Source organism: Dendrobates tinctorius, unplaced genomic scaffold (assembly GCF_039654945.1).
Source record: "Dendrobates tinctorius isolate UK_male_01 unplaced genomic scaffold, ASM3965494v1 ptg000160l, whole genome shotgun sequence".
In the NCBI taxonomy this organism is placed as follows: Eukaryota; Metazoa; Chordata; class Amphibia; order Anura; family Dendrobatidae; genus Dendrobates; species Dendrobates tinctorius.
The window spans coordinates 17694686-17717231 of NW_027361827.1; the positions used below are offsets into that span (position 1 = coordinate 17694686).

The 22546-nt window shown below is 44.4% G+C and overlaps 1 protein-coding gene across 4 annotated transcripts in view; it reads left to right on the plus strand.

Annotated features, from left to right (window-relative positions):
- Window positions 1-21214, plus strand: part of LOC141052447 (A-kinase anchor protein 2-like) — a 220692-nt gene extending 199478 nt beyond the window's left edge. For all 4 annotated transcript variants that reach the window (XM_073549681.1, XM_073549680.1, XM_073549683.1 and 1 more), the window contains 2 exons: window positions 11287-11465; window positions 19766-21214. In XM_073549681.1, the coding sequence (XP_073405782.1) occupies window positions 11287-11465; window positions 19766-19858 (272 nt within the window). In that variant the 3' untranslated portion in view covers window positions 19859-21214. The remainder of the gene's footprint in view (window positions 1-11286; window positions 11466-19765) is intronic.
- Window positions 21215-22546: the final 1332 nt, after the last annotated feature.

A 22546-nucleotide genomic window follows, 5' to 3' on the forward strand; every position in this document is an offset into this window, starting at 1 on the left:
TTAGGAGAAGGTGCAGTACCTCTGTGGCGACCGAGCCTCAGGGGCACCACATACCCCCCCGTTAAACACAGCACGTCCGCAGGCTGCAAGGTAAACATAGTTGACAACACAGGAACATACAAATTTTATAATGCTGAATAAACATTTCTTATACTAAACTTCCCAATGTGAGAGGCACTCATTCTTGAACGTTACCAACAATTCTTAATTAGCTATCTAAAATCCTAAGTCAAAGTGCAATTTTCCATACAATACTTAATTCACAGTGCTATTGTCTGTTACTCACTACCACTTCAGTATTCTTCATCTTTCCATCTCTAGTTCACATTTTCTACTTTCTTTCAACTCTGAGCAACAACCGTGGTGCATCTACATTTTCAATTCTTTATTCAAATCTCTTATATCTTTATCAAAACATTCTTAATTCTATATAAAAGCCATTTCCTAGTTACCAATACTCTCATAAGACACATTATCAAATACTTCACATTAAAACTTTCAACAATTCTTGTAAGTGCTGGACACCGCTGCAAGCCGGGATATCTTGCAGTGTCCTTTGATTGGAGTCATGCTCCAAATGAGGTAGACGTTATCTTCGCAAAGTGTCCTATGTAAAACCAAGAGAGAGCACCTAAAGAGGTGCAAACTATTTACAAACACAGTTCTGGACCATTCAGCTTTCATGATCTCCTTAGTTCAATTGGAAAAGGCTGCCAACAAAACAGGGCAACACTGGAAAAACAAAACTAAAACATAATGGAAAAACAAAGCACAACTGTGCAAATACCCTCCTGGGTAACGAGAGAAATTTGTAGGTTACTAGTGCTGGTCCCCTCCTAGGGTTCTGGAAGCTGGTGACTGGGAACTGCTACCAGATGTAATAAACGCATTAGCAGTCCTTAGGTACTCCTCCTCCAGTGGGGTGAAGCTTGCAGCTTTCTTTGCTTTTGGCACACCTTGGCACATGGGGGCAGTAGGTGGTTTCTGCCTGCAGGTCTGGATGAGATTCTTCGGGACTCGCCTGATGTTCATTGCATACCAGCCTCTCAGACCTTCGTTTCTGGTAAATGTTACGTGATCTCCCAGGCTCAGGTTCCTGGCAGAGTGCCCTTTTCTCAAGTGAGGTTCCACGTCTCTCCGGTTGAAAAACAGATCGGAGATTCGGCTAGGGTCATGGATAAAGCCGAACCCCCTCTCGTGATTCACGTTCAGGACGTGGCCCCAACCTGCTGCATCTCTAGGACCATAATGACCGGCACGGACCCGCTCCTTCCGGTCCAAATCTCGGCCTAGTATCACTTGCCGGCGCTGCTCCCTCTCCCGGTGTTCAGCTGCCAGTTGCCAGATGGTAGCTTGACAACTAGTCCAGTTCTCCTCATCCTCCCGTTCCTCCCGGAACCGATCTAGGCTGGTTTGGTATCGCGGCACCATCTCCAGGGGTTCCGGTGTTCCCCCCGGGGACTGGTATCCCGGTCCAACACCAGATCTAGCACGACCTGGCCAGCCGCTGCGACCGTGGTACACCCCAGGGCCTTCCCAGGTGTCGGGGCATCGGACATACCTGGAGCCTCCTGGCGGTGTGGTCTCTGCTCCGGTGCTGGTGAAAGCGGGCCAGTGACAGCGGGTGGTGACTCCGGGTCCGTGGGGGCCTCTGGTGGGACCTGCGCAGCCGCGTCAGGTCCAGGCGGGACCTCCTCTTCCTCTGCTCCTGCTTCCGGGGCCTCATACAAGTCTTCCTGTGGCGGCAGCAAGGGGGCTTCGGATGCTGCCGGTGGTGTGATGGCGGCAGCAGGCTCCACGGAATCTGTCTGGGGAAGCTCCTATGCAGCAGCGGCGGTTACCGCCGGTGTAGGCCCCTCCCAGGCGTGCTGCCAGTTCAGCCTCCACAAGGCCTCCTGCCGCAGTTGCAAGCTGCGCGTCAGCTGGGCAATTTCGTCCTCCAGCTGCTGGCGGTTCATCTCAGCTACTGGGTTGGAGCCTTCAGCCATGGCTCCAGGGAGATCCACTTCCCCGCGCTCCGCAGGCCTCCTCCCGTCTCTCTCCAAGATGGCATTCTGGCGTTCTTCTCCCTCCTCTCTCGGCCCCTTTCCCGCCACTGGCTTCTGCCCCTCCTTCTTGGGGCGGCGTCTTCTTCCAGCGCCTCCATACCAAGCCAGTATACGAACCCCTCGGGGGGTGGGCCATGTTGCTGTCACATAGTAATTCAGGCAGGGGAGGCCCAAGACTGTTTGCGGTCTTTTCCTAGGACCTCCCATCTCATCACGCCCTTCTTCTCCACGCCAACTGCCATTTTTAATGTTCATTTTACAGTCTATTAAATTGGGTCTTCTGCACATTCTCAAAAGTTTTAAGTCCAACAAATCTTAGGCGCACAGAACCCGATGGCATCGGGTCTCGTCATCCTGTTCAAAAGCATCGGGTCTTGTCATCCTGTTCGTGACGCCAAGATGAGTCGCCCTCCCAGGGCTGTGGGGTACTCGGTACCGGGCCGGTATCAGCGGGATGTGTCAAAGCAGCGGTGACCCGGACCGTGGCCCTGGGCGCCCAAGTAATAGGAAGATGTGAATGGTGGAATGTAGTTAGATGAATAGTTCGTGACGCCACCTGTGGTGCTCGGCAAGGGAGGTGTTAAGCCGACACTGCATGCAGATTCGCTGGGACTGATGGTATAGTGCAGCAAAGATGTAAAAGCTCCCCACAGGTGAAGCTGTAGTCCCAGGGCAGTGTAGATGTGGAGACACTTAGATGGTGTAGTGTTTCGCGCAGGGGATGTAGCAGTGCCAGGCGGACGGACCAGGAAGGAATGGAGGACACCAGGGCATGTAGTTCCAAAGCTTTACTCACAGTCTGTAGTGCCCGCTTCTGTGCCGTGTCCTCCGGGTCAGGGACTCAGTCAACCTCCAGGCAAGATGGAATGCTCCTTTCCAAGCTCCGCCAACTTATGTGCCTTTTCTGAACGTCTCCTCTATAGCGTCTTTAAGTGTGAAGATCTCCTAGTACTGAGTTACACTGGAGTTCCTCCTGACAGATGTTCCCAAGAACCTCACTTGTACGGCAGACAGCTGTAGCCTGCTTCAGGGACTCTCTACTCCTGAGTCCCAGCTCTCTATCCATGTTGCTGTTGTGCCCTCAAGTCTTAGATGGGAGTAGTGCATTTACAGCCTACTACTCCACCGGTGTCTGCTGCAGAACCATTAGTGTCCATACAACCTCGGCGACCAGGCCCTGGCCTTGCGCTTAGAACTTCTAGGCAGGGTTCTTCCTCTAACTCACGTCCTCTGTGTTCCCTTTTACTCCTACGTTTCGTACTTGTCGTTCTCTCCTATGGAAGCTCAGGCTTCAGTTCAATGTCTTTCTCCTTCTTTCCTTTCCCGTGCCAGCTGGCTCAGATCACTGAGGCAGCTGCAGCACTCCTTCTTCCTTCCCTCTTCCAGGGATCCCCACTCCTCTCCGAGTGGCTTCCTCTCTCAGCCTCACTCCCTGACTGACTGACTAACTGACCTCTAATCCTAAACCATCCCGCTCTTTTATGTATTCTCAACTCCACCCACCTCCCAGCACGTCTAGTGTTCCAAGCAGGGAACCACCAAAGGTGCTCTGCTTCTCTCTAAGCAAGGAGCCGCAATGTGGTTTTGCTGAACTACTCTATTATGTGGGGTGCGAGTATTGGAGCGTGGTCAGGAGCCTCCAACTTACCTGGATGGTGGGGCACCGCACCTTAGGAGAAGGTGCAGTACCTCTGTGGCGACCGAGCCTCAGGGGCGCCACATTTTTCCACGAAATACAGGGTAAACTTATTGACTCGAGTATAAGCCGGGTATATATTGTCCCCTTATCCCTATCCTTGTATGCATGGCTTCCCAGTCCCTGTCGTTGTATGCATGACTCCCCAGTCCCTTTCGTTGTATGCATGGCTCCCCGGTACCTGTCGTTGTATGCATGGCTTCCCATTCCCTGTCGTTGTATGCAAGGCTCCCCAGTCCCTGTCCTTGTATGCATGGCTCCCCCATTGCTGTCCTTGTATGCATGGCTCCCCCATCGCTGTCCTTGTATGCATGGCTCCCCCATCGCTGTCCTTGTATGCATGGCTCCTTATCCTCTATCCTTTTTTGAATGGTACCTGTCGTTGTATGCATGGCTTCCCATGCCCTGTCGTTGTATGCAAGGCTCCCCAGTCCCTGTCCTTGTATGCATGGCTCCCCCATCGCTGTCCTTGTATGCATGGCTCCCCCATCGCTGTCCTTGTATGCATGGCTCCTTATCCTCTATCCTTTTTTGAATGGTTCCTATTAAAAAAAAATCCTACTCACCTTCCTACGCGCCCTCACAGCATCTCGTTCCGGCAGCTCCTGCGGCCAAGCAATCACGTGATCCCGCTCATTTAGGTAAAGAATATTTACTCCACGCCTTTGAGTGGAGAGGCATGCATTCATTACCTTAATGAGCAGGGTCACGTGACCGCTCGGCCGGAAATGCTGCTGGTGCGGGAACGAACGAGATGCAGCGAGGGCGCACAGGAAGATGAGTAGGATGTGTGCCACTGTGCTGCTGTAACTGTGCGCGCTATGAAAGAAATGATTGGGACTAGTGTTGAGCATTCCGATACCGCAAGTATCGGGTATCGGCCGATACTTGCTGTATCGGAATTCCGATACCGACTTCCGATATTTTTTCAATATCGGAATTCGGCATCGGAATCGGAAGTTCAAAGTTGATTGACAGCCTGACGTCATCATGATGCGCGGTGTGTGCGCATCATGATGCGCCGTCATTTCGGGCCTTCCGGGGGTCTCTGCCGGCCTGCCGGGGGGCTGTGTGGACTGCCCGGGGTCTGTACCGGCCTGCCGGGGGGCTGTGCCGGCCTGCCGGTGGTCTGTGCACCCTGTGGGGGTCTGTACCGGCCTGCCGGGGGGCTGTGCCGGCCTGCTGGTGGTCTGTGCACCCTGTGGGGGTCTGTACCGGCCTGCCGGGGGGCTGTGCCGGCCTGCCGGGGGGCTGTGCTGATGTCCGGGGGTCTGTGCAAGCATCGTCCGATGGGACTACAAGTCCCATCTGGCGATGCCTGCTACCATGACAGTGATTGACACATTAGCCAATGATGGGACAGTAGTAGTCCCATCATCCGGCTAATGTGTTAAATGTTAAAAAAAAAAAAAAAATACTACATACATACTACATACATACTACATGCATGCTACATACATACTACATGCTACATACATACTACATGCTACATACATACTACATATACACTCACTGGCCACTTTATTAGGTACACCTGTCCAACTGTGTGCTAAGACTTAATTTCTAATCAGCCAATCACATGGCGGCAACTCAGTGCATTTAGGCATGTAGACATGGTCAAGACAATCTCCTGCAGTTCAAACCGAGCATCAGTATGGGGAAGAAAGGTGATTTGAGTGCCTTTGAACGTGGCATGATTGTTGGTGCCAGAAGGGCTGGTCTGAGTATTTCAGAAACTGCTGATCTACTGGGATTTTCACGCACAACCATCTCTAGGGTTTACAGAGAATGGTCCGAAAAAGAAAAAAAATCCAGTGAGCGGCAGTTCTGTGGCCGGAAATGCCTTGTTGATGCCAGAGGTCAGAGGAGAATGGGCAGACTGGTTCGAGCTGATAGAAAGGCAACAGTGACTCAAATTGCCACCCGTTACAACCAAGGTAGGCAGAAGAGCATCTCTGAACGCACAGTGCGTCGAACTTTGAGGCAGATGGGCTACAGCAGCAGAAGACCACACTGGGTACCACTCCTCTCAGCTAAGAACAGGAAACTGAGGCTACAATTTGCACAAGCTCATCGAAATTGGACAGTAGAAGATTGGAAAAACGTTGCCTGGTCTGATGAGTCTCGATTTCTGCTGCGACATTCGGATGGTAGGGTCAGAATTTGGCGTAAACAACATGAAAGCATGGATCCATCCTGCCTTGTATCAACGGTTCAGGCTGGTGGTGGTGGTGTCATGGTGTGGGGAATTTTTTCTTGGCACTCTTTGGGCCCCTTGGTACCAATTGAGCATCGTTGCAATGCCACAGCCTACCTGAGTATTGTTGCTGACCATGTCCATCCCTTTATGACCACAATGTACCCAACATCTGATGGCTACTTTCAGCAGGATAATGCGCCATGTCATAAAGCTCGAATCATCTCAGATTGGTTTCTTGAACATGACAATGAGTTCACTGTACTCAAATGGCCTCCTCAGTCACCAGATCTCAATCCAATAGAGCATCTTTGGGATGTGGTGGAACGGGAGATTCGCATCAGGGATGTGCAGCCGACAAATCTGCGCCAACTGTGTGATGCCATCATGTCAATATGGTCCAAAATCTCTGAGGAATGCTTCCAGCACCTTGTTGAATCTCTGCCACGAAGAATTGAGGCAGTTCTGAAGGCAAAAGGGGGTCCAACCCCTTACTAGCATGGTGTACCTAATAAAGTGGCCAGTGAGTGTATACTACATGCATGCTACATACATACTACATGCTACATACATACTACATATATACTACATGCATGCTACATACATACTACATGCTACATACATACTACATGCTACATACATACTACATGCTACATACATACTACATATATACTACATACATACTACATACATGCTACATACATGCTACATACTGCATGCTACATACATACTACATACATACTACATGCATGCTACATACATACTACATACATACTACATGCATGCTACATACATACTACATACATGCTACATACATACTACATGCTACATACATACTACATATATACTACATACATGCTACATGCTACATACATACTACATATATACTACATGCATGCTACATACATACTACATGCTACATACATACTACATGCTACATACTACATGCTACATACATACTACATATATACTACATACATACTACATACATACTACATACATGCTACATACATGCTACATACTGCATGCTACATACATACTACATACATACTACATGCATGCTACATACATACTACATACATACTACATGCATGCTACATACATACTACATACATGCTACATGCATGCTACATACATACTACATACATGCTACATACATACTACATGCTACATACATACTACATATATACTACATACATGCTACATGCTACATACATACTACATATATACTACATGCATGCTACATACATACTACATATATACTACATGCATGCTACATACATACTACATGCTACATACATACTACATATATACTACATGCATGCTACATACTACATGCTACATACATACTACATATATACTACATGCATGCTACATACATACTACATACATACTACATGCATGCTACATACATACTACATGCTACATACATACCACATACATACTACATATATACTACATGCATGCTACATACATACTGCATGCTACATGCATGCTACATACATACTACATACATACTACATACCACATATATACTACATACATACAATACATTCATACAATACATACATAGACATACAGTACATATAACATAGAGTAACATACTTACCAATACTTGTCACATTGTTCCCCGAAGCCATTGTCTTTTCCGGAATAAATATTAACATAACAAACCACAAAAATACTCACCCACGATCCGAAGCAGTCCACGAGTGTGTCCCACGACGATCTTGGGTAGAGAACGGCAGCATCAGATGATGCTGCCGTTCTCTACGGGCTGCAGGAATCCAATGACGGAAGGTAGGTATCCTTCCGCACTGTATTCCTCCGCCACTTAAAAAAAAAAAAAAGTCCCTAGTCTCACTTTATGCCATTGCTGCGTGGGAAATTCCCACACAGCAATGGCATAAAGTGAGACTAGGGACTTTTTTTTTTTTTTAAGTGGCGGAGGAATACAGTGCGGAAGGATACCTACCTTCCGTCATTGGATTCCTGCAGCCCGTAGAGAACGGCAGCATCATCTGATGCTGCCGTTCTCTACCCAAGATCGTCGTGGGACACACTCGTGGACTGCTTCGGATCGTGGGTGAGTATTTTTGTGGCTTGTTATGTTAATATTTATTCCGGAAAAGACAATGGCTTCGGGGAACAATGTGACAAGTATTGGTAAGTATGTTACTCTATGTTATATGTACTGTATGTCTATGTATGTATTGTATGAATGTATTGTATGTATGTAGTATATATGTGGTATGTATGTAGCATGTAGTATGTATGTAGTATGTATGTAGCATGCATGTAGCATGCAGTATGTATGTAGCATGCATGTAGTATATATGTAGTATGTATGTGGTATGTATGTAGCATGTAGTATGTATGTAGCATGCATGTAGTATGTATGTAGTATGTATGTAGCATGCATGTAGTATATATGTAGTATGTATGTAGCATGTAGTATGTAGCATGCATGTAGTATATATGTAGTATGTATGTAGCATGTAGTATGTATGTAGCATGCATGTAGTATATATGTAGTATGTATGTAGCATGCATGTAGTATATATGTAGTATGTATGTAGCATGTAGCATGTATGTAGTATATATGTAGTATGTATGTAGCATGTAGTATGTATGTAGCATGTATGTAGTATGTATGTAGCATGCATGTAGTATGTATGTAGTATGTATGTAGCATGTAGTATGTATGTAGCATGCATGTAGTATATATGTGTTATGTATGTAGCATGTAGCATGCATGTAGTATGTATGTAGTATGTGTGTAGTATGTATGTGGTATGTATGTAGCATGCATGTAGTATGTATGTAGTATATATGTGGTATGTATGTAGCATGTAGTATGTATGTAGCATGCAGTATGTATGTAGCATGCATGTAGTATGTATGTAGTATATATGTAGTATGTATGTTGCATGTAGTATTTATGTAGTATGAATGTAGCATGTATGTAGTATGTAGTATGAATGTAGCATGTATGTAGTATGCATGTTGTATGTATGTAGCATGTATGTAGCATGTAATTTTTTTTTTTTTTTACATTCAACACATTAGCCGGATGATGGGACTACTACTGTCCCATCATTGGCTAATGTGTCAATCACTGTCATGGTAGCAGGCATCGCCCGATGGGACTTGTAGTCCCATCGGACGATGCCTGCACAGACCCCCGAAGCCTGCACAGACCACCGGCAGGCCGGCACAGCCCCCCGGCAGGCCGGCACAGCCCCCCGGAGCCTGCACAGCCCCCCGGCAGGCCGGCACAGCCCCCCAGCAGGCCGGCACAGCCCACCGGAGCCTGCACAGACCACCGGCAGGCCGGCACAGCCCCCCGGCAGGCCGGCACAGACCACCGGAGCCTGCACAGACCCCCTGGCAGGCCGGCACAGCCCCCCGAAAGGCCCGTACAGACCCCAGAGAGGCTGTACAAGGCAAAAACAGGGTTTTTCTTATTCCGATACCGGAAGTCCCATAGACTTGAATGGGACTTCCGGTATCGGAATCGGCGATACCGATACTTTTTTTAAAGATCGGCCGATCCATTCCGATCCGATACTTTGAAGTATCGGACGGTATCGCTCAACTCTAATTGGGACGTTTTCGGCACAAAAAAATGTGCTGAAAATCTCGGCTTATACACGAGAATATACGGCATGTCATACATTTTTGGATTTTTTAATAACAAATACATAAAGTTTATGTAAACACTCAATATTACAGTGTTGACCCTTATTTTCAAGATTTTTGCAATTCCCAATTCCCCCTGTCATGGTGGATATCCGCTTCTGGGCCAAATCCTGACTGATGACAACTCATTTTTGTCTAATTTGCGCTTGACATTCATCATCCAATTTTTGAGGATTGACCACAGGTCCTCAGTGGGGTTGAGATCTGGGGTGTTTCCGGCCATGGACTCAAAATTTCAATGTTTTGCTCACTTAGCCACTTAATTATCACTTTTGCATTGTGACATGCTCCATCATGCTGGAAAAAGCATTGTTCATCACAAAATTGATTCTTGATCATGGAGAGAAGCTTTTCCTTGGAGGATATTTAGATCCTATTCTTTATTCAAGGCAGTGTTCTTAGGAAAAATTATGAGTGCACCCACTCCATGGATGAAAAGCAACCCCACACATGAATGGTCTCATGATGCTTTACTGTTGGCATGACACAGGGCTCATGGTAACGCTCACCTTTTCTTCTCCGAACAATTATCCTTCCAGTTCCCTGTATTTTAGGGTACCGTTACACTTAGTGATGCACCAGCGATCCCGACAACGATATGACGCGGTCAGGATCGCTGGTGCATCGCTAAGTGGTCGCTAGTGAGCTGCCACACAGGCAGATCTCACCAGCGACATAGCAGGGGTCGGGGGTCGCTACTTACCTGTCAGACGCGGCGATCCTGACATCCTCCCGCCCGCGTCCACGAGTCGCTCGTCGGCGCCAAAGGAAGCCCAGAAGGAAGCGGCCGACGAGAAATGGTCCTGGACGTTCTCGCGCGACCAGCGATGAGCAGCAAGGGAGCCGGTCGGAGGTAAGTATTAGACATAGCGATATCGCTAGCAATATCACTGCTATGTCACAATATCGGTGACGTTACTGCAATATTGCTAGCGATATCGCTATGTGTAATGGGGGCTTTATTCCCTGTGCTTCCTACAGACTGAAAATTCTGCAGTAAACTCTCAAGATCTCAATGATTAATCCTCAAAAACCGGGTGGACAAATAGAAACACAGACATTGTGATAAACTCCAAGCACTGATTAGACAAGAATGTGTTGCCATCAGTCAGGATTTGGCCCAGAAGATAATATCCACCATGCCAGGGCCAGTTGCAAAAGTATTGAAAAATAAGGGTTAACACTGTAACTATTGATTATTTGCATAAATGTGATGTATTTCTCAATAAAAGTGTAAAAACTTATAAAATACTTGTACTTTTACTTCTCTAACTATAGAAACATTAGTCTATAAAGTCCAAAAATACTGAAGCAGAAAAATGTCTTTCTTTCTGTGCGAGTAGGGTGACATCTAGTGGTCAATTATTATAAATGTAAGTATGTACATTTTCCAAATTTATAAAGTAATTCCTGGAAATAAATTAAGGAAACCAGTCTCTGAATTGCCCACACATCCCCAAAAAAAGGAGTGATATAAACCTAAACATTCCAACTTATTTGTATTTTCGTTTAAAGGGGTTGTACAGGATCAGAAAATGATGACTGCTTTCTTGCCAAAATCCATGCCATACAGGTTGTGCGAGGTATTACAGCTCAGCTCATGTAACACTCCTCATGAGAATGTTGTACTTTTATCTTTCCAGGTAAAATAGAGAAAGTAAAATCTCCATCTTCACCAAAAGCAGAATGTTTCCCAGTGCAAAGTGATCCTCAACTAGAAGATCCTACTGGATCTCAGCGTCCCAAGAATCTCATGCAAACACTCCTGGATGATTATGAGAGCCATAAAAGTAAGAGACGTGACCGAATGGATGATTCTAGTGTAAGTTTTCCTTATCTTCATGCTTTTGTGCATCTTTTCTGCAGATGTCTATAACACTTACTAATATTTGCATAATCATATGTCATCCTGCAAAACCAATAGACCAAATAGTGCTGTGATGGCTTTAAGTATTCGTGTAGACGTCTTCATCCACTGATGGGATAGTCACCCAGCGTAAACCTTCATCTATATGCTCCAGCAGTGCCATTAATCAAATTACTGCATAACCCCTGTGCACCCCCTGTAAATGTACGTCACGGGTAGGATGCGCATGTATGGAGCGCACTCATAGGCTGTGCCAAGTCCAGGCAGGGCAGAGACCAGCTACAATACATAGTCGGAACATGACTCTAACAGCAGCGACCATAACATGCTGCTTAACTATTTAAATGCTTCTGTCAATCACTGATAGCGGCATTTACGTAACCTGATCTCCGATGTGCACATGTAATGGCACCCACCACAACTTGTGCTACCATCACTGGGGATGTCACACGTCTTGGTACTTTTCTGAAGCCCGGCTATAGGCTATGATTTATATTAGATAATGCAGTACTGTGGTATTGCAATATATAGTATGAGCGATCAAACAAGCACAGGTTAAGCCCACTAAGACTAGAAATGACGGTAAAAAATGAAGAAAAAAAAAAAGCTCAAAATATATTTAAAAAAATATAAAAGTTTGAATCACAGTTTTAAAATAAAGGAATAATAAAGCTTGCTTGCTTAATAACGGTCAGTAAAAACATTAGTGCCGTGAGCTCGGATTTTTCTCAGTCCACCTCTCCTCTAATGTAACATTTCTGTGTCTCTTATGTTTCTCCGTCCATCGTCACAGACCTGCTTCTATATACCGGTATAGGCTTTGTGTAATGTTGGCTCACCTCTCATTGTCCATGCTAACGTTGCATTCAGGCCAAGTAAAGCTTTCTGCTCTAACACTTCTGATCTCTCATCTTTTCACTTCTTAGCTCTCCGTTTCTCATCTAGTTCTTTCTTCCCAGTCTGCGTAGCATTTAGTTCATATGTTGTATGATGAGGACTTGCATTCTGCACCTTAGCTAGCTGTCATCCCACACTCCCCTGACTCCCCTACTGTTATCATAGCTTGGCTCTTGCAGTGTGATCATGAGTTATGGCGGCTGATCTGCAGGAAGAACGAAAGGATTGGTATTTGAATTCAAACTGCCTATCCTTCTCTCTTCCGACATCATGTGCCAGGAGAGTCGTAAACCCCCCCCCCATATACAGATAGTTGGCTGGTCCCACAAAAAATGGTCAGGCTGTGCAAATATGGGGCCTTGATTCGCACATCCAACTCAATTAGCCACTACAGTGGTCCGTGGCCGCAGCATGGGAGCGGAAGTATGGCCTTTTACCTCCTGGCATCTGCAGCTTTTCTCTTGATTAGGCAACCTGGCGCAACGTCATCTTTGCGACCTGATGCGCATATGACGTCACACCAGCTGGATAATAAAATAATAGCTGTACATGCTGGCAGGTAAGAGACAGTACTCCTGTTTCCGTGCTGCACCTACAGACAACTGTTTTGGCTGATGGAGTGGCACGTGAAAACCGATTCACACCAACTCTGCCCCAGTTATGGATGCGGAAGCCTGTTATACAACTGTCTTTCATCTGAAATGCCATGTGCTTCTTTTGCTGTACCTCTTGTCTGTCAGTGTCCAGTGTACTAATTCTCTTCTTTTCCTTCTCTTTCACCAGTACACCTGTAAATTACTGTCTTACAGAGTTACTACTGAGGTACCTGTGACCTTACTGTATTCTGACAGTTCCATGCATGCTCTTTAGTGCATGGTTCCCTTGTTATTATTCTTGTGATCTGTCTTTGTCATTCATCATACTGTGCACAGGTCTGTAGGAGCAGATTCAACGGCTTTGTCAGGACTAATTAAGTAATGTGTGTGAAGGCTTTAAGGGGTTGTCCGACTGTAGCGTACAAGTCTTCAGTCCCTCTATATGACTGCAGACTTGTGAATCCTTACAGTGCACGCACTGTACGCTGTCAGGATTCTCCAGCTCCAGGGGAAGGCGGGCACGTGACCGCCAGTTTGCGATTTGCATACGTTCAGTCACATGCCAACTAGACTTGCTCAATTCACTTGAATTGATAGAGAGCATGCAAGACCAGATATGTCTAGTTGGATTATAGCCGGAGTTTCCTCACAGAACACAGTACATAGAGTGGCTGCAGACTTGTACCTCAAGGCCGGAGAAACCCATCTAAAGGGGTGTCCTCTTTCAAAATTTTTGATCTATATGCAAATAACGAAACCAGTCTTGCTTACCCATTGCCATTCCAGTGCTGCTCCCTGCTGTTCTTTGTGTACATGTGTACAGTGGTGACATCACATCAGCAGCCTGTGACTGGATGCAGCGGTCACAGGCTGTAGACGTAAAGCCACCACTGCACACATCATCAACAAAGACATTCATGGAGCAGAGGAGACATGGCACTGGAACTGCGTTAAGCAAATAAGGACATTTTATTATTTGTTATACTATTTGAACTTTGAAAGTGGAGTACCCATGGAATTGTGTGTCACACAGGTTTATAATAGCATTAATAATAACTAGAGTTGAGCGACTTTGGTCGGATCGGGTTTCGTGAAACCCGAATGAAACAAAATAAGTTTCAGATGAAACTCGTCCGACTAGAGCAAAACAAAGTCGGAGTTTCGTCCGAAACCCGACCCCAATGCAAGTCAATGGGAAATAAAAGTCGGCCGAAACTCCGACTTTGTTTTGCTCTAGTCGGACGAGTTTCATCTGAAACTTATTTTGTTTCATTCGGGTTTCACGAAACCCGATCCGACCAAAGTCGCTCAACTCTAATAATAACCAAAGTTATTCCTTCCAACTACACCATTAACATGCATACGTATCTCACTTGAGCTTTCATGTTTTTTCAATGGTGGTTGAGGGATAAACCCCAATCAGACTCTCTCCTCTAGTGAAGGATTCGCATATTGAAATCCTACTCATACTATTTTCTACATCTACCAAATCCGGTGTTTCCCACCAAACACATTAGTTAGAGCAACTTTTATCTAACATGTATGATCAAAATGAAGTATTTTCTGCATAGTTTCTGCTGCGTTGTTGGTGCCTTCAATTAACTGATTTGTATTGTAGTTCTGGTCAGTACAAATAAAGAGGATAGTATCCATCAGTGGTGTTGTACATCAACAATTCCAGTTTACATTTCAATATTGGAGATTATTAAACTTCATATATTCTAGAGAAAAATCAGTGAATATGTTGGGCATTTATTTCCGATGTAGGAAGTCATAAATCACGGTCTGGGATAAACAGGTAGAATATGGGTAAGCCTAACGAGCCATCCAATCCTAGTTTATTCAATTACAGAATTATGTACTCCAGTCCCTTCACACAACATTTTTATAAGGCGGATTTAGAGTGAGTCCAATCCAAAAACAAGCCTGAAAAATGCATTGAATACACTCAAAAGAATAAACATTTGTTCCTTTGTATAAATGACTTCTTAACCTCTTCAAGTTTCCAAAGATGCCAAGCAATTAAAAGAAGTGAGTAAACCATTCTTTAGGGGTTTTCTTCTTAAAAAATGCTCAATAATTTACAACAAACGTCTAAGGGTGAGTGCACACGCTGCGGATTCACCTGCGGATTTTTCTGCGCGGATTTGCAGGTAAAGTGACCTGTGGTTTTCCAGCGGATTTGCCAGCGGTTTTCCCCTGCGGATTGACACATGGAAAATGGAACAGGTGGCAAACCGCTGCGGAATCCGCAGAAAGAATTGACATGCTGCTGATTTAAAACTGCAGCAAATCCGAGTGGAAAAATCTGCAGCATGTGCACTGTGGATTTGAAATCCCATTGGATAGAATTGTACTGTACAATGTCTGCGGAACTGCTGCGGATCCGCAGGGCCAAATCTGCTGCGGATTCGCAGCAGAATCCGCAGCGTGTGCACACACCCTAATAAAGAGTCAGAAAAAAAACCAGGGTGTCTCTTTGAGCGTTTTCTAAGCATTTTTTTCATAAAAAATCCTAGAGTCTTCATCCTTTACATGCAATTAAAGAAAATGCTCAAAAAAGAACGCCAGCCGAAAATGAGTACAAAAGCACTTAGAACCAATCAAAAAATGTTAAAAAAAAAGATGTTTTAAGTTTACAAAACTGGGGAAAAAAAGAAACGATTTCTGAAGCATCTTCCACTGTAAGGGCCCCATCACACATAGCGACTCACCAGCGATCCCGACAACGATCTGAACTTGTCAGGATCGCTGGTGTGTCGCTACATGATCGCTGGTAAGCTGCCGAACAGGCAGATCTCAGCAGTGATCAGGACAGCAACATGCGGGTAACAAGTGACGCACGTCGCTTAGTTACCCGCAGTGTACGTTAAGATACCAGCCCACGGCGCTTAGAAACCCGCTGTTTACCTTGGTTACCAGCTCCCTGCACCAGCGTGCTGGTATCTAGCGTACACAGTGGGTTTCTAAGCGCCGCGCGGCGCTTAGAAACCCGATGTTTACCTTGGTTACCAGCTCGCTGATCGCTGGTCTCCTGCCTGCCACACGCAGTGAGCTGGCCAGCGGGAGACCAACGATCAAAAAAATGTCCAGGCCATTCCAGGATGATCAGCGATACCCGGCAGGGGGGCCGGTCGCTGATAAGTGTCACACACAGCGATCTCGCTGGTGAGATCACTGTTGCGTCACAAAACTTGTGTGTGATGGGGGCTTAACACTTTGGCCAACTAAGCAAAGATGCTGTGTGCATATACCCTTATGGTGAGCCCAAACAATCAGGTTTTGTTCTGCTTTTCTAAGGCAATTTTGAAGCCAAAACGAGAAAAGGATTAAAGGGAAGCCAACATCAGAAAATTGCCTACTGTTTAACTCAGGTTTTTGTGTTACGTGTATTTATAAAAAAAAAAAAAATGTCAATGTTTTATTTTTCATGTCATGATCTATATATATTTTTTTAAATATTACTCTTGCAGTTTTCACACTGGCCACTATGGCTTTTTAAGACTTAAGGCCCAATCACACACTGATTTTGTTACGCCACAGCGATCTCGCCAGCGAGAGATCAGGGACCGGCCCCCCTGCCGGGTATCGCTGATCGTGCTCGATCGGCCTGGGCCATTTTTTGATCGCTGGTCTCCCGCTGGCCAGCACGTATCGCGTGTGGCAGCGAGAGACCAGCGATCAGCGACGCTGGGCGCTGGTTTCTAATGTAAACATCGGGTATCCAGGAGCCGCTGCTCTTGGATACCCGCTGTTTACATTAGAAATCAGCTTGCTCGCTGGCCTTGATCGCTGGAGGGGCAGTCTATGTGACAGCTCACCAGCGATCAGCCTAACGATGTCCCAGTGATCCCATCCATGGACATCGTTATGTGTAACGGGGCCTTTATACTCCATGTCCTTTCAGGTATAGTTTACAGCAAAGTCCCTTATCAGCAGAGGAAGGATTACAATAACAAGCAAAACCTCAAAAAAACAGCTGATAACATTCCACCATTCACACAATAGATGATGGCACACCAGAACCTGTGCACCTTCCCTTCACAATGACCCTTGCACAGGCTCATTAGATACTTCAGTACAAAATAGCCAAAGAAGTTCACCCGCAGAGACCCACATGCAGTGCGTTTTTCTAGACCGCAGCATGTCTATTTATCTTCCGCAAGAGAAATGTCACCCGTACAATGTATGGGACGCGATGATTCTGCACGGTTCAAGGAACACATACGAAATCATCTGCGTTCAATAGGCGGCAGCGCTTTGGACGCAGTGGACATGTGCTGCCAATTCCTGATCGTCGGCACATACCCAAAGAGTTCTAAATCACGGCAAAAAGCCCAAAAATAAGGAACGCCTCAAAGTATATACATGAGAAAGTAAATATAAAATAAACACAAACAACAATTTTAAAAACATATAATACTTCATGAAATACAGTGTATTTAGAATATTAATATCATAACAAATACACAAAGAATCTTTTTTTTTTTTAATAGAACAAAATAATGGTCAATATGGGTAGGTATATAGCCCAGATAGAGTAATATATAAATAGAAGTTCAATTGAGGATAAAGGATCAAGCCATACGTACAGAAGTGAAGATTCATCAACTGCTCAAATCCATATAACGCCCATTATCATGAATATTTTGTTAGTGTTGGACATATAATAGATTGTATATTTAATAGATCTGAGACTCAGAAGCAATGACTGTAGTCTCATTCAGGGAAAAAAAAATCTTAATAAGTTGGAAAACAGTATGAGATCTCCCCCAAGTGGCAGTTGCACAAATTGCATGCGCTGATAACCGTCACTTAGGAAATATCTAATTGATGTGTAGCCTGCTGTTTACAAAAAAGTCATTTGTTATACCAATAATCAATGTGAATATTGCAAAACAACATGACAGCACATATAAATTTTGTATAATAATTACCACCAGTCCCCTTGACGCACGTTTCGCACCTTCTTCAGAAAAGGTGTGAGTGGCGTATATCCTGCAAACTTTTTATAAACGGAACGGCCAATAGGATCCATCATAATCATTCAGGGCAGCTGTTTTCTGCACTCACTTGAGGCAAAGACGTCACTTAGGTCTCTGGTTGTGACATCTGACAGCATTCCGGCACGTCCCCCCCAACGGAAACATGTAGCTCTGATGTGGCCGTGACAACAGTAGCAGTTTCCAGCTGCATGGCTACTGTATCTGTGCCACCTCATCTGACCTAACCCTAATACAGGAGTGCACATTTTTTCTTGTCCAAGGGCCCCATTGTTATATTGAATGACTTCCAACGGCTGCAGTAAAACTTAGGGGTATTACTTTTTGAGGGGTTAATAAGCAGATCAACAGTATATGCCGTAAATGTCCATTAGATGCAGACGCACCGTCCAGGACTCTCGCATATCTGGGAATAGGGGTGTTCTTCTCCACCAATGTGTGCTCTAGACTTACATATGTGCTGGGTCTCCTTCTCTGGGTAGAGGAGACCCGGCATAATAATAATAATCTTTATATAGCGCTAACATATTCCGCAGCACTTTACAGTTTGCACACATTTCATCACTGTCCCCGATGAGGCTCACAATCTGAATTCCCTATCAGTATGTCTTTGGAGTGTGGGAGGAAACCGGAGTGCCCGGAGGAAACCCACGCAAACACGGGGAGAACATACAAACTCCTTGCAGATGTTGTCCTTGGTGGGATTCGAACCCAGGACCCCAGCGCTGCAAGGCTGCAGTAGTAACCACTGAGCCACCGTGCTGCCCAATACATGTAACTCTCTCCATTGAAGACTGTGGACTCAATTCATCAAGACCAGTGATTTTTTTTCTGTGTTTTGACAAGGGATATGTAGGAGTCAGACGTTCCTGATTGATTAATGGGCGTCTGATTAATAGCATGCACCTCCATGTGCTACACCACAAATCTTACTCCAGTTCCGAACTCGAGTAAAATTTCTGGTGTAAGTAATGTCACAGCTTGAGATGAATTGGACAAGTTGTAGTGCCACACCTGTCTCTCCTCAGCACCACCCTAAGAGAGATGGGGGAAGTGGTGTGAAAACAGCAAAACTCGTAAAATTTTTGCGCAACTCTGATTTGTAATAAAATTTTGCAATTTTTCAGAGCCATTTTTGGACAAAATTGCTTTGATGAATTGGGGCCTAAGGTGATAGCTTGCTGCATTTCACAATTGCCTTCCAATACAATAATGAGATCCGAAAGCATAGGCAGCCACAACTCTTAACGCACATATCAATGTCTGGAGTGCTAAACGGAGGTCAAGGAACTTAGTCTCTTGATGTATGGTGAGGTGGTTACACAGTGTGTGCCTTTTTCTGCTTCTGAGCAGTGTGCTACTCTTCCCTTTGATTTCTATACACAAAAGGTTGAGGGCTGCACAAAACGGCATAGCAGGCCCTATTTGGCTCCAGAGCCTGTCGTAATAGATACCATCTAGTTTAGGCATGTCAATGATGTCCTAATGTAAAAAGTCTTGCCCTGATGACAGATTCCATTCATTAGCCCCATAGTACTCATCAGGAACATACTTGAGTATTTGTTACAAGGTTGGGACCTGGTTTGTGATGATAAGATAACTGGTCTCTGTTGTGGATATTCATATTGTTCACTCAGTGCTCACATATCTTTTGTGAATAGTAAAAAATATTGCGAATTGTTTTCAATACCTAGCCATCCACGATAAAGTGCACAGTATACAGCACCAAAAACTAACTATATAATTCCTCTCATTCCAGGTCCTTGAGGCTGTCAGAGTAAATCGCAGGAAGAGTGCGCTGGCACTACGTTGGGAAGCAGGGATATATGCCAACCGCGAAGACGATGAATAAAAACTTTTTCATTGAAAATAAAAAAAACAAAAATGAATCATTTAACCACATATTTATTGAAAAATAAGCCGCCTCTGCAATCCATATAGCGATAATGAAGACACATTTCTGACAAAGACTACAAAATGCTTGACCTTATGGGCACTGGCAGTAAGGTTTGGACTCTCAGGAAATGGATATGGTTAACTAACATTAGGAAAGTAAGCTGACTCCACACTTTTAGGCTTCGCAATGATGATGCGCCAAGCCAAACATGCCATTCAGTTGCTTCTTTCATAAATACAGCTTTCAATTGCTTTTCTGAAATCATATACCCTCATCTTACTGCAGCATGTTGGGAGCACCACTGCCCTAATGAAGAATCGCCTGCTTTGTGGGCAAATCCATGTACATACAGGGGACAACAAACCATTGCAACGTATGTTCCATTCGGTCCCAAAGTATTATTCATGTGTGGCTTTCTGCAGTACATGGTTGTGGCAAGTCACGCGGCTAAATGGAACAAAAGTATCCTTGAACCATATTAATATATATATATATTTTTCAGCAGAAATGCTACATAATCAAATTGCTCCAGAAAGATAGCTTTTTCTGGTTATATAATGCCAAGGTAACCTATAGATGTGGATGGACAACAGAATGGACACAAGTGCAAGAGTCAAGGGTTCACATTTAAAGCACAACATTATCACAAACTGTGTGTATGTTCACATTTGTGGCTCTCAGGGAGGAAAGGGTTATTTTACTTTTTAAATGTTAGCTTTAATGAAAAACACATTGTCATTCAAATGACTACACCTTATGTATATGCGTGTATATATATATATATGGTATATATATATATATATATATACACATATATGTAAAAAAAGACAAAAAGACAATATATGTGTATATACACTACAATCTAAGTGACTTGTAAGGGATCATTCACACTTCCGTGCCGACCTTGGACCGCAATGCATAGATTGGCTGCGGGTCAGCTTCATGTATTTCTATGGGGCTGTTATGCTTGTGGCGGGAGAGCTCGGACCATTGTGCATAGATGTCTGCATGAGCCCTAATACTCACAAAGTTGCACAGTGATATCGGACAGTTACTAACCCAACGAGGAGACATCACCACTTCAAATAAGCTTTTCATGTTTTCATTGAATTACACAGCAAAGTAATGTTAATTGAAGTAACACATTTCATTGAATATTTTTTTAACACTTTGTAAAGATTTGCAACTTGGGAGGATGATATTGAGGATGTGATTTGTGTTTTATTGAAATATTACAGGATGGATACCAGCAGATTTCAGGAGCTACAATATTCATTTTATGTATCTATGAATAAAACTAAACAAACATCAGCTTGGGGATGAGTTTTTCTCAGTTATCAGTTCAATCCTAATTAGTGATGATAATAATTAGGCATGGTAGAAAACAGAAAAAAAAAATACTATATTTTTTTACTTTGAGCAAAATTTATGAACCCTGTTTGCCATTTTGAAGAATTTGGTCCAAAAAATATCAGCAAATACCAAAAAACACATACTATGATGCTGGGGTCAGCAGAACCAGTCTGAACATTGTGAGGCAATCATTTGTATTATATGGCTGTCTTCTAAAAAAAAAAGACTTATAAAATGCTACTGATGAATCGGGCCTAGAATTAAAGACCCTTTTAGACTGTGCACAAGATTCATGATCCACGTGCACCATTTTGAAGCATTTAGAATAAAAAAGAAACAAATACCACAAGAGAAAAAAGGAAAGTGAGTAAAAAAAACGGGTGATCAAGTTCTTAAAGTCCAACCTTATATATTTTAAAAGAGGCCACATTGTTTGTGGCTGGGATTGTCACGCAGATCAATATAGGCCACATTTATCAAAGCTGTTTAATAGTAAGACTGTCTTTGTTGTCCTTAGCAATCAATTGTAGTATAGCTTTCAATTTTCCAGAGCAGTTTAAGAAATGAAAGCTGAGCTTTGATTGGTTGTTATAGGCAACAGACACATTACCTATTAGACAGTTTTGACAAATGAGGCCTATGTTGTTTTGAGGTTTGTTTCTACCTGATTTCGTTCAATGACACCCATGGCCATCTCCATGTTTTCGTGGGCCCCAGGCGAAAGAGTCCCAGAGGGCCCCTTTTACACATACCATGACTCATGATGCACAAATACGGCAGAGAAATGTAGGCAGGGCCGGTGTCACCACCCGACGCTTCCGGGCAAGTGCCGGAGCCCTGGGCAAACGGGGGGAGGGGCCCACTCGCCGTCACCGGTTGGTGACGCCATCGCTACTCACACTTTGTTTATTATCAATACGGTTACTCTGGAGAGGGAGTCCTGCAGGTGCTGCTTCAATGGCATGTACACCCTCGTGGGAAAATCACTTGGGTAATGATCTCTATAGTATATATTCCTGTGTTCAATATTTTTAGTTAGCAAATTATTATGCAGTGTTCATTGGGATGGATATAGCAAACTGTAATAAATAAAGACTGAAAACACAGTTGGCAGCCATGGATCAGCATGGATCAACTTAAATTCAGGTGACTGTATTATTTTAGGTTCACACTTTCACTAAACGAGAAGGATACAAACAACAGCAGAAAGACCCTCATTAACTATAATGGGGTTTGGTTGGGTTCCCTTTCCTGGCTGTCATTTTACCAAAAATAATAGTCCAGTATTCC